The sequence below is a fragment of the Furipterus horrens genome, unplaced genomic scaffold (genome assembly GCF_987537825.1).
Source record: "Furipterus horrens unplaced genomic scaffold, mFurHor1.1.pri manual_scaffold_1, whole genome shotgun sequence".
In the NCBI taxonomy this organism is placed as follows: domain Eukaryota; kingdom Metazoa; phylum Chordata; class Mammalia; order Chiroptera; family Furipteridae; genus Furipterus; species Furipterus horrens.
In genome coordinates, this window is record NW_028327171.1 from 213,627,040 (window position 1) to 213,639,999 (window position 12,960).

The following is a 12,960-nucleotide window of genomic DNA, read 5'->3' on the forward strand; positions in this document are numbered from 1 at the left end:
CTTCCGCTTTAGAAACGCTTGCAGTGGACTTCATGCTCATGTTTCCTCCGACCTTCGTGAGCTCTGTGGTCTTACGGTCTAGAGTTTACAGCGACAGCCTTCCCTTCCAGGATGTCGTAAGCAGGGAGATGCTATTATGGTCTCTCTCTCCTGTATTTGTCATGGGTTCTTTTTCTTGAATACTTAAGGATACATCTTGAAGAAAATTGAAAAGTTTTACAGCAGCTACTGTGGGGAACATAATTGTGTTCCTTGGCAACCCTGAAGACTAACTGAAGATTTACCACATGAATTGACCTAGAGCAAACTGACATAGTTATTTTTCTCTAGCAAACTTTGGTAGCTTTCAGGCGTGGGGAGGAGGGAAAATGAATCGGTCAGTGTAGCTGTAGCAGAGCTGAGAAATTTGGGATTGAACATGGGATTGCCTAGGCTTGATGAGAGGCCGTTGAAATGAGAACTAGAGAATGGGTCACCGTAGTGCTTCTCTTCGTGAGGGCAGGTCGTTGTAGAGCGGCTCTGTTGTGACCCGACAAGGTCAAGGAGAGGAAGAGCAGTTCCAGGTGCTGATGCCTGTGGTGGGGGAAGTAGTGGCTGGTGGAGGGGGTCGCTTCTGGCATTTTGTTCATCTCCCAGTTTTGTTCCCCCAAGGTCTTGATTACTAAGTGATGAGCAATATTTGTGGACCGATGGAAACACATACTTTTACTATTCCATTCAGTTTTGATAGACACTGAATTTCTTATGAGGTAGATACGGTTTGGGAGGTGGTCATTAAATTACATTAAATTGTATTTAGTAGAAAAACGAAAGAATAACTAAACTGGTAGGAAAAACAGAGAGGAGAAATTCATCTGTTTCACTGAGGCACAGGCTACAAGATTAGCAAGTGGGGAAGCAGCGCTGCCCAGTCTGTCTTCTTGTGCAGAGGACTGGTTCACCTTTTTAAGAGGATGCTTTCCTCGTCCGGAGACTTTTCTGAGGAAGAGGCTGTTATGTGACGCTGTGGAGGTGCGTTATCAAACTTAGACTTGGGAGATCCTTTCGGGGGTTGGGGTGGGGGGGCGTATGGCTTTAGCTGGTGGTGGACCAAAAGCACTTCAGGCTGAGGAGGGGGCTCTTTTCTGTGACTATTGGGCTCCACCTGGTGGCGTGTGAGGATCAGCTGTAGAGAGGTTCCCACTGGGAGCGTCTTGGTCAAAGCAGAACAGGTGGGAAAGGATCGGAGGACGATGGCCTGATGCAGACCGTGGCTACCAGTTTGTTCTTCTTGCACCGTGTGCCATCATTGCCTCGTCTTTGATGGTCGTCAGCTTCGGCCACGATTTCGCGTGCTTTTACTTTGATTAGTATTTATTTTATGCTCAATGTGCCCCTGGGCCATCCGTGTTTAACTCTTCAGTTTCTCCTGGGCTCTCTCTTTCTTCGGTGTAAACTCCTCTTCTGGTTTAGGAACAAGCTGCTCTTTTTCAGTAGGATCCTCACCATGTGGCAGGGAGAGCTCCCGGGTGGGTCAGCCCGCCGTGCGCCCTATAAGTTCTGCACCACATGTTGGGAGCTTTGTTCGCCTGGATGTGCTCAGTGACCAGAGAATCTACACCTAAACCCTAAGTTCAGCTTTACTCTTTGACTTTTTAAGCACATGCAGCAAAGATTAAGTGCTCCTTTTGGGTCCCTGTCCCCGTGTCCAACTCCATTGCTTCTGTACGGTGACATCCTTCAGATACGTGGTGGCTTTTTAGATGTGCATACCCTTGATGGGCTGGGCAGTTTCATGAGTGTTCTTAAAGTGAACACAGCAATTCGAACCTCTTGGTTTGCATGACTTTCTGGGGTTTTCTGGGTCAAGTGAATAGTGAACCATTTTTAGAGGTTACTCTGAAGTGACTCATAAGCCTCCCTCTGTAAAATAATTAACACCGTTTTTAGGTATTCCCTCAATCTTATCATGAATGTTTTTGCATAATTAAATTAGTCTATATCTACGTACATTTTTATTTTTTACATTTTATGTCATAGTCATTTCTGTGTTGCTATATCTTCAAAATTAGTTTTCTAAAATGCATAATAACCAATTGAACAAATACACCATGATTTTGTTTATCACTTACCTATTATTGGAAATCTAAATTATTTCTTTTTACTCCAGTGTCTCAGTTGTTTTTACTCGTGTCTCCATATTTTAAATTAAACTTTATTTTTTACAGAAAAATTGTCGAGACAGTACAGCGTTCTTACAGAGTTCCCATATACCCTTGCACCTACTTCCCCTGTTCTTTACATGTTAGTATGGCGAATTTATTTGTTACAATGTATGAACCAATGCTGCTGAAGTCCACACTTTTATTCAGAAATCCTTGATTTTTGAAAACACCGATTTATTTTTTCCTCTGTTCCAGGCTCCCATCCAGGATATCTATGCATTAAATTTAGTTGTCATGTCTCCTTAGGGTTTCTCTTGGCTGTGAGAGTTTCCAAGTTATTTTTGAAGGACAATTTGAAATGCAGAATAGGCTGAAGTGTGGTTTTTAAGAGGGTGGGCCAGATGATTCAGCACAGTATTGAAGCCGAGTTATCCTAAGCCGCTGTTGCCATTTCTTCAGACGGTGAGTGGAAGGTAGAAGCTACTTTGAAAGCTAAAATATATGACCCATAACACATGAAAGGGAAAGTTACTTTCAATATTCATTTAAAATAAAACTTACACGGAAATTAAAATATAAAGACAAACCCTTCTGTTAAGCGCTGGCTGGTGGTGCTCAGGAGGTTGGGCACCAGCCTGCGGACTGAAAGGTTGCTGGTTCAATTCCCAGACGGGGCACAGGTCTGGGTTGCGGGCGGGGTCCCCCGTTGGGGGCGTGTGAGAGGCAACTGATTGCTGTCTCTCTCACACCTGGATGTTTCTCTCCCTCTCTTTCTCCCTCCTTTCCCATCTCTCTAAAAAAGAAAAAAAAATCAAAAACAACCCTTCTGTTAGACAAATATGCAGTATGTATCAGTTCCCTAGTCAATTCTCCTTTTGTTTAGACCCCCCCCCCCAAGATATTCTGGTTTTTAGGGTGATGACAGAATTCATGAGTAAGTATAATAGATAGCATCGGATTCTTTCCGGGGCATCCAGGTCCGAATGAATGAGCTTTCTCAGCTTGCTGACCTGTTAGATTTTCATCTCCTGCCAGCTGCCCAGTCTGTGCTGCTGTCAGATGGATCTCCATTGAAAATCTGTGATAAATTTATTTAAATAAGGTACTTGAGAGACGTTCTCTGGAACTTAGTAAGATAAGTGTTAATTACTACTAATAGAAACTCGGAGTCATTGATCACATTTGGGAGCCGTAACCAAAATAGAATTTTGTCTTTATGAGCCATATTGTAATTTCAGTGAACAAATCAAGCTTCTTTGGACCCAGAATATAACCTGGTGAAAGACTTTCACCAGAACACAAAGCACCAATAACATTACATAAAATAAAAGGCCAATTGCTTTTTCTTTTAATTTCAGTAAAGGTCTCGTGACTGGTGTGACTTATGGTAACTAATCGTAGGTGCATCTTCACCTGCTTCCTTTAGTCCTCATTTCTTTTCTCCTGCCCACCCCCGGAAGTGACCCAGTACTCGGCACCAGCCTTCTTCTCGGAGGGATGTATCCACATTTTGGTAGTCCGTGGTTCTTCCTCTAGGACTTTTTCCAAAAAGGTTTGCGAGAACTAGATTCCCTGAGTTCTTGTGTTTAGAAATTTTCATTTTTGAAATCTAGTAACTTCACTAGAGTATGTGTCAGTCGTGATTTTCTGCAGTAGTTTTTTCCTGAAACTTGGGATCCCATTTCTTCTGTAAAATTTCTTCTATTTCAGGAAAGTTGTCTTAAATGGTATCTTGGAAAATTTTTCTATTCCATATATCTATTCCGTCCTTCAGGAATACCAGTTATGCCAACATGGGAGCGCCTTCATCTGCTTTTCCTGTCTGTTGTCTCTGTAATCTTTTTCTTTAAATCTCTGTACGTGTCAGTTTCATCTTCCTCCCTTCTCTCAAGCTGTATCGCCTTGATCCTTTTCTCCCCCAAGTAGCGTCATTTCTTCATTAGTTACCACCTGCATGTCTGTGATGGTTTTATTTTTCCTTTCTACTTATTTCCTAGGTCTAAAACACTAGTTTTGATTTTCTTTTATAAAATTATTTATTATTTATTGCTTTGAGCTCTTCACTTACAGCAGTGATATTTTCATCAGTTTTTGCGGATATCTTTTGTCAAGATAATCATTTTTATGACACATTGAATATGTGGCCCTTCTTCCATGTCTTTTGCTTGCTCTTTTCCTCCTTTTTACATGTAGTATTTGTCTTTAATGGAACACCTGGGATGGTTCCTCCTTCTCTCATCCTTAAATAATGAATTCTTTGTGGAGGTTAGTATTATATTTTAAAAGTTGGCCATTATGAAATGTCTCCTGCTCAAATGTTTAGGCCCTTTTCTACCTCAGGCATATGATAATCATTTTGGGCCATTTCAGCCTCACCAGGTAAGAGTAGCTGGCCATCGTGTTTAAAGTCGGCTTCGCAGAAACTTACTGAGGCAACAGCCGACCCTCCATATCACCCTGCCCAGGCTCTGTAGCTTCAGCTTCACTGGAAAGGACACTCCAGCGTCATCGCAAGATGTCGATTCAACACGGGAGGAGACAGATACCGTGTCACTCCCGAGTCGGACTGCACAGCCATTCTCGGTGGTGCAGATAGACTCTTAAGAAGCTACACCATCGTCTCTCGAGACGGACGGCTGCCGATGACGATACTGAGGCCATTCTGCCTCCACAGTGGAAGTTTTCCGCTGAGCACTCTCGTGGAATACAAAGAGTGGTGCTCCGGGCTCATTTCAGTAGGCCCGGTTCGTCCACAGGTCTCCCCCCAGGTGTCCTCATCACCAGCCCTCTGATCTTGCTTCTTTCCGGTCCTTATCCAGCTGACTAAATGTGTAGCCACTACCCATGAGGCCATCTTTACTCAGCCGAAGTAGACCATGGCCATATCGTTTGAAGTTCTGTTGCAGGGAGAAGTTTCTGCTCCACTGTCTTTTCAGAGAGCCCCTTAGAATGGGTATGACGTTATCATAGTCCACCTGTGACTTGTGGCAATGGACGGTCAGTTGGAACTAGCTGTCCTCCTATATATTATAATATTGTGTGTGTATGTATAAATCTGGTTCCCTGAGCATAGCTCTTTCTGATCAGCGCCCCACCCCATAAAAAACCTAGTAAGACCCTGACTTCTATCATGTAGTGATTTATCACCCTTTGAATTTTTTTTTCTGTCTTATCCTCTAAGAGAGTCAAAGTATCTTTTTGATATACATAGGAAGCCCCTGAGTTTCCCTGTTAGCCTAGAGTCAAGAGTTTAGAGACAGAGCATGTAATTCTTTATTTCCATCCCCTTTTCAGGTTCTCCAAGCCTCTTACTATTTCTGTGAGCTCTTTGATATCTTCCCAATAAATCCCTTTTCCAACCAGAGTTAGTTTTTTGCACTTGCAACTAAGAACCTAGACAGTTAAAGACATTAGTTGTAGGAGATGGATGTCGAAAACAGAACCTCAGGAACCTGTGAAAATAATAGATGGTTTTAGATGGGTTGGAGATAACTCAGGTTTTATTATTCAATAATTTTCAAAATAGTGATGAATTTCCAAAATGTCCTTCAAACTTCAGAGTCAGCGACAACAGATTTCCCAGATTCTCAGTGGGAACTTCATTCTAGTGAACATGGGTAATAATGGAGTAATTTTGAAAATTAATTAGTATTTTGAAAATTAATGAGACCTGAGTCTTTGACTGTATTTCTGGTACAAACAAACCAACACACAAACCCAACTCTGGTGGGAAAAGCAATTTATTAGGAGGATATTGAAGGGCTCACAGAAACACTTAAAAGTCTTGAACATGCTGAGAAAGAGTCATGGGTGGGAACCAAGGCAAATCTGGAGAGGCAAGAGCAAGAAGTCCAGCCATCTTCTTTCTATCAGGATTAGTTTGGCCATGATGCCAGCAGTTCTTACCACTGCCCTTTAGGGACAGCATTGCCACCAGACACTGCAATGCCGCCATGAATGAATCCTAAGCACCTCTTTGGCTTTGTGTCATTCTCTTCATATTCAAAGTCTTGAGCTGAGGCAGAGTCCCAGTCATACACAGCGTGGTGGCTGCTGGTTTTCAGAGGGTGAGAGAGGTCTTCTTTAAAGAGAGCCCAGGCTTTGTGAAGCAGGCCGGCCCCTTCTGTAGCGGGACTGGTGGGCCTTGGGCCCACTTACATGCAACGTGGAGGTCATCCTTTCCAGTTTTATGCCTCTCCTGTTTTTTTTTGCTCACCGGCATTCACTAGGACCGCCAGTATCACGCTTAGCAGTAGTGGTGACAGTGAGCAGCTCCGTCTTCTCCCTGATGCAGAGGAAGGCTGATGCTGTCTTTTCCCATTGAGTTGCCATTGGCCCTAGGACTTTACAGGGGCTTTCAATCAAGTTGAGGGTGTTCTTCGTTACTCATTTGCCGAGAGTTTTGATCATGAATAGATGTTGAATTTGTCAGATGCCTTCTCTGCATCTATTGAGAGGATTGTATGTGTTTTTCTCATTGTTTGCTAATACGATGAATTATATTGATTGGCTTTTAATGTTGGACAGATCGTGAACTACTTGGTCATAATGTATTACTGTATATTGCTGAATTCTGTATGCTAATATTTTATAAGAAGTTTAAGTCTGTGGGTCTTAAAATTTAAAAACTTACTCAAAACTTAAAAACTTATTCCTGAAGGATCTTGATCTCTTTGTCTGATTTTTGTATCAAGGTAATGCTGGCTCCAAGAAACTAGTTAGTATGTTGTCCTATTCTATATTTGAAAGCTTGTGTAGAATTGGTATTAATTTTTTTCTTAAATACTTGATAACATTCATCAGTGAAGCTAGCTGGGCCTGGAGTTTTCTTTATGAGAAGTTTTTAAACTATGAGTTCAGTTTCTTTAATAGATTTAGGAATATTTAGATATGTTATCTTTCAAGAAGTTTATCCATTTCATCAAGATATTGCATTTATTGGTTTAAAGTCATTCATAATTGCTTTCCTATCTTTTTTTTAAAAAGACCTTACTTATTTATTTATTTATTTATTTTTATAAAGGGGAAGGGAAGGAGAAAGAGAGGGAGAGAAACATCAATGTGTGGTTGCTTCTCATGTGCCTCCAACCAGGGACCTGGCCTGCAGCCCAGGCATGTGCCCTGATTTGGAATTGACCTGGTGACCCTTCGGTTTGCAGGCCAGCACTCAATCCACTGAGCCACACCAGCAAGAGCACTTTCATATCCTTTTAATGCTTGTAGGATCTATAATGATGCTCCCTCTCTCATTCCTGATACTGGTAATTTATGTCTTTCCTTATTTTTCTTTTCTTTTTTTAAAATTCTCATCTGAGGACATGCTTATGATTTTAGAGAGCCAGGGGAGAGGAGGGGGAGAGAGAGAGAGAGAAACATCAATGTGAGAGAGAAACATTGATTGGTTGCCTCTTGCACACGTCCTGACTGGGGACCAAGCTGGCAACCTAGGCATGTGCCCTGACCAGGAATTGAACCCCGCAACCTTTTGGTTTGTGTGGACAATGCTCCAACCAACTGAACCACACTGGCCAAGGTCCTTATTTTTCTTGATCAGCCTCTCCAGAAACTTGCCTATTTTATTCCCTTTTTAAAGAATAAGTTTTTTATTTTATTGGATTCTTTTGTTGTTGTTTGTTCATTTTACATCAATTGATTCTTGTTTCTTTCTTATTTCCTTCCTTTTGCTTACGTGGGATCTATTGGTTGGCCAGAAAGTTTACTTCTTTTTCTGTAAAATAAAAGACACACTTTTTAATTTTCACCAATAACTTTATTGATTTAGATATTTTGAGTATGTCAGCTATCTCCCACTATTGGCTTCTAGTGGACAGAGGCCAGGGGTGCTGCTAAAGATCTTCCAATGCATAAGACAGCCCCACAGCAAAGAATTATTTGGCCCAAATGTCAGTAGTATCAAGAAACTTTGCAAACCAGTTTTGACACGTTCAGTCAGTCACAGCACCTTCTCCATACACTGCACAAATCTTTTTTTGGATTTCAGTTGCGTTTTTCCCTTTCTTGAAATAAAAAGCATACTATGCCAAAAATGTTGAGTATCTTCTTCCATCTTCAATATTAAAATGGCTGCACAAAAATCCACCAACTTTGATAGGTTTCTTTTTTAGTATGCTTTATTAATTATGCTGTTACAGTTGTCCCAATTTCTTTTCCCTTTGTTCCCCTCCACCCAGTGACCTCCCTTCCTCCAGTTGTCCCCTCCCCCCTTAGTCCATGCCCATTGGTTGTGCATATAGTTCTTCTCAATAGCTTCCTGTCTACTCCACTCCCTCTTACTATGCTTCCTAATTCCTGTACCATCTCCCTCCCTTTCCCCCCTCCCCCCTCCCCACTGACCTCCCCCCAAAATGTTCCCTATACCTATGATTCTTTTCCCACTCTCATTGCCTACTTAGTTTGCCTTTGTTTCGATTCCCTAGCTTCTGTTGTTGGTTGTTGTGATACAGTTTTCATTTTAATGTTCATAGTTTTGATCCTCTTTCTCCTAAACAAGTCACTTTGACATCTCATATAACAGTGGTTTGGATCTGATGAACTCCTTCAGTTTTCCTTTGTCCTGGAAGCACTTTCTCTGCCCTTCTATCCTGAATGACAGCTTCACTGGATAGAGTAATTGTGGTTGTGGGTTTTTGCTTTTCATTACTTTGAATATTTCTTGCCAGTCCCTTCTTGCCTGCAAAATTTCTTTTGAGAAATCAGCTGAGAGTCTTATTGGGACCCCTTTGTATGTAATTCTCTTTTTCTCTCTTGCTGCTTTTAAGATTCTCTCTTTATCCTTAATTTTTGACATTTTGATTATAATGTGTCTTGGTGTGGTCCTCCCTGGGTCCAGTGTTTTTGGAATTCTCGGTGCTTCCTGGACCTGTAAGTCTATTTCCTTTCCCAAGTTAGGGAAGTTCTGCTTCATCATTTTTTCACATAATTTTTCCATTTCTAGTTCTTCTTCTTCACCTTCTGGCAGCCCTATGATTTGGATGTTGGCCCGCTTATAGCTGTCCCAGAGGTTTCTGAGCTTCTCCTCATTTTCCTCACTTTTCGTTTCCTCTCTCTGCACTGGTTGACTGTTTGTTCCTTCCCTATGTTCCGATTTGTTGATTTGATCCCTGGTTTTCCTTCCCTCACCACTAGTTTCGTATGTGTTTTTGTTCATTTCAGCAGGACTGGTCTTCATTCCTTCCCCATCTTGTTTAAGATCTGCTGTTAGGTCTGTAAGCATTTTTATAACCAAAGCTCTGAACTGAGCCTCAGAAAGATTTTCTATCTGCTGCTTCATTAGATTAGATATTTGCTGTCTGGTCAGCTGTGTCACCGGGATCTCTATCATGATCTGTGCCATCCTGACAGTTTTGTGTTTACCTTTGCTTCCTGGGCAGGGCTGTCACACCTCCTATGCTATAGGGGGCGGAGCCCTGTGCACTCATCACAACCGGGTGACCCATCTCACCACACTGTGTCATTTTGTGCGGGGACGGGGGTCCAAGATGGATTCCTGCTGTTCACTCTCTGCTGAGAGACTGAGACCCGCCTCCTCTGTCCCCACCCTCTCTGGGCCTCACAGTCTGAGGCAATGGGGGTTTTCCTTCCCCAGCATTGGAATTGCGAGCTGATGAGCCTGGTCTGCAGCAGGGGTGCTCCCCAGGTCCTTCTTGCCTCCCCTTAAATACGGGCGTCTGTGCTTACTGCCGCCCCGCCCCCATCACTGCAGCTGCCACCGCCAGCACAGCCTGACCTCTCCGCCCCGGCTTCGCCCCTCCTACCCGTCTGGACAAGCACCACTTCTTTATAACTTCATACATTGGACTTCCATGTAGCTTTATTTTCTGGAACTTCTGGTTATTTCTGGTTTTGTGGTAGTTGTATTCTTTCTTAGTTGTGGAGGGAGATGGAGTGCGTCAGCCTAGGCCTCCATCTTAGCCGGAAGTCAGTTTTTTTTTACTGCACATGATTTGACAGTTGTCACAATACAAGCTAACAAAATTATTTCAAGTGGAATTAAAGACAACTAAGCACCACTAGAACCATTGTATGGAAAGAATGTAATGGCCTTTAAGGCCAACCCAATAATTTGCCTTTTTTTCCTCTCTCTCTTTTTTTTTAAGGTAGATACTTAGATCATTGATTTGACATGTTTCTTCTTTTTTCTAATATGAACGTTTAATGCTGTAAAATTTCCTGAAAGCTCTGCTTTAGCTATTTCTCACAAATATTGGTGATGTATTTTATTCATTTCCAATTCTCTTTTTATTTCCTTAACCTATGTTTCCTTAAAATTTCCAAATATTTGTGGATCTTCCAGATAGCTTTCTATTATTTTTTTACCCTGTACTTTTGCTTTCTTTGGCTTTTTGATGTGCTTTCTGGAGATCACCATCTAGGTTTGAGGAGAAGACATTCGTCTGGGCCCACATTATATGTGAGGGGTCCACAGGCCCCCGGGAGCCTGTGCTGCTGGGCAGGTGCGTGTGTCAGTTGTGAGCTTGTCTCTCTTGGCTGGCACGTGGGAAATGGGGCCAGCCCTGCTGCTACCACCACCGTGTTCCAGTAGCAAGGCTACAAGTGGGAATTGGTTAGAAGTCTGCATAGGGGGCAACCCCTCTCCCCACGCCCCCAACCACTGTGCACCTAAGAACTCTGGCGGCCAGGTATCTACTTCAGACAGATTGAATGACCCCAGGTAAGGCCCTAATGGCGTATCTAAACTCCTCGCAGGAAGAACTAATGGTGGATTCCTGGATCACTCTGGGGTAGACCTTCAGAACAAAGGAGGTGGCCACCTTTGGTCTCCCCAAAACCCTCTACAAAGGCACCTGCTTCATAGGTCGCATTTCTTGTTGACTATCTCTATTCAAGATACAACTTTAGGCTTGTGATCTGTATGTGGTATACCAGTATTTACGTCACTGGCGCTATCAGTTTTGACATATGTACGGATGACTCTAAGAGAGAGCTCTGCCCCCTAGAAGGTGGAGCCATACTCATAATGTTAGAACTGTCCCATTGAATGCAGTCTTACTGTTTAGGGACCAGTACCCTAAAATGTGGATGGTATTTTGCTGAGTGACTGGATCACAGATAATTTTCACCTCAGCGCATTTCTGTATTTTCTAATTTCTCTACAGTGAACATATATTACTTTTGTGTTCAGATAAAATATTTTAAATATTGAGGTAAAAATCTGTAGAATTATGAAATATGAACATGTAATCTAATCTAGCGCACTAGGCACTGTGAAACTAATGATTTAGCAGCAAATTCTGTTGATGAGAATTATCTCTAAAGGTGTTTGCAAGAGAAAAGATTGACAAAGCCTTTAAACAATATCAATTTGACTTCTCCATGAAAACCAGTTGCAGAAGTCCTAAGGAAAGCTGTCTGGCCCCACTCCCAAGGTCAGAATTCCTGAGGAAAGGTAAAATTCCACTGTAGCCTGGATTTAACAGGGCAAGAGTATCATTGCCTCTTCTGCTTGGCTCCCCATTCAGCCGGTGATGGTGCTCCTGCTGGGGCAGGGACTTTCCTCCTGCCCTCTGTTTCAGAGTGGAAATGAGTATCTACCTTCCTTTCCCTCGCTAACACACTTGTTTCTCTCTGTCCTGTCCACAGGCAGCTGGCTAAGAGTCTTGGGCAGGCTGGTGAAATCGAGCCTGAAACGGAAGGAATACTAACAGAGTATGGTGTGGATTTCTCTGATTTCTCCTCAGAAGTTCTAGAATGTCTCCCTCAAGGCTTGCCCTGGACAATACCACCAGAGGAACTCAGCCAGAGAAGAGATTTAAGGTAAATATCTGGAACTCTTTAAAAACACGTTTCTATCTTTCTGCCTTCTAACTCAGCTTTCCTAGGAGCTGGGCTCAGATGTCTCCATCTTTCCATCAACATTCAAGTTCAGTTCAGTTGAGAACTAAGTGCTCTGTACCAAAGGTTGTCAAATTATGGCCCGCCAGCTAAATCCAGCCTGCTGCCTATTTATGTACAGCCTATGAGCTAAGAATTATTTTCTATTTTTAAGTGGTTGGAGTAATCTTCAAGGAAAACTATGTGAAATTTAAACTTCAGCATCCATAAAGTTGTACTGGAACACAGCCACGCTTATTCAGTTAAATATTATTTGTGGGTGTATTTTACACTAAGAGCAGAGTTGAGTTGCTGCAGCAGAGGCCTGTGTCCTGCAAAGCCTAAGGTATGCTCTCTGACCTTTACAGGAAAAGTGTGCTGACCCCTGTTCTAGACCACCCTGGTTCCGAAAGGTACAGCCGCCCCTTTCCTTTCGCATTGCCCGGCCCTGTAGGTTTGCTCAAATAGAGACAGTGTTATCTGGTTTGAAGTGCCTTCCTTTCAATGGGCCTCTTCAGGCACAGAGCAAAGGATTCAGGGCGCTGTGCTTGGAGCTTCATTTTAAAGCTTTACTTTTAGGTCTGGAATTTGTTGGAAAGTACTTTTGTGGTATTTTTATAACAACATCTTCTTTGAAGATGTTTCTTCATTGTGGGATGTTAGTTCTTTTCTGATATTTCTCTTTAGAATTTGGTTTCAGTACTGGCATTCATTTTGGATGCCACATGGAGATATTTAGAACCAAGAAACTGTTCATACAACCCACTGAGGCTGTGGAAGGTTTTCTGCTAAGGTCATCCCGTGTCAGAGTCTCTTCCAGCGCTCCTGCTCACTCCGTGCAGCTGAACTCCCGGCGCCTCCAGCTCTGCCTCCACCGAGCCTGAGAATGCTCCTCTGGGCTCCCTCTTGCTATCGTATCTTTTAGGAATTCACTGCCTTTTTGCCTTTTCTTGTCAAGGGAGGC

The 12,960-nt window shown here is 42.7% G+C and overlaps 1 protein-coding gene across 2 annotated transcripts in view; it reads left to right on the top strand.

Moving 5' to 3' along the window:
* Nucleotides 1–12,960, top strand: part of DIS3L2 (DIS3 like 3'-5' exoribonuclease 2) — a 222,139-nt gene that overhangs the window by 73,780 nt on the left and 135,399 nt on the right. For both annotated transcript variants that reach the window (XM_090284986.1, XM_090284987.1), the window contains exon 8: nucleotides 11,766–11,939. In XM_090284986.1, coding sequence (XP_090141112.1) covers nucleotides 11,766–11,939 — 174 coding nt within the window. The remainder of the gene's footprint in view (nucleotides 1–11,765; nucleotides 11,940–12,960) is intronic.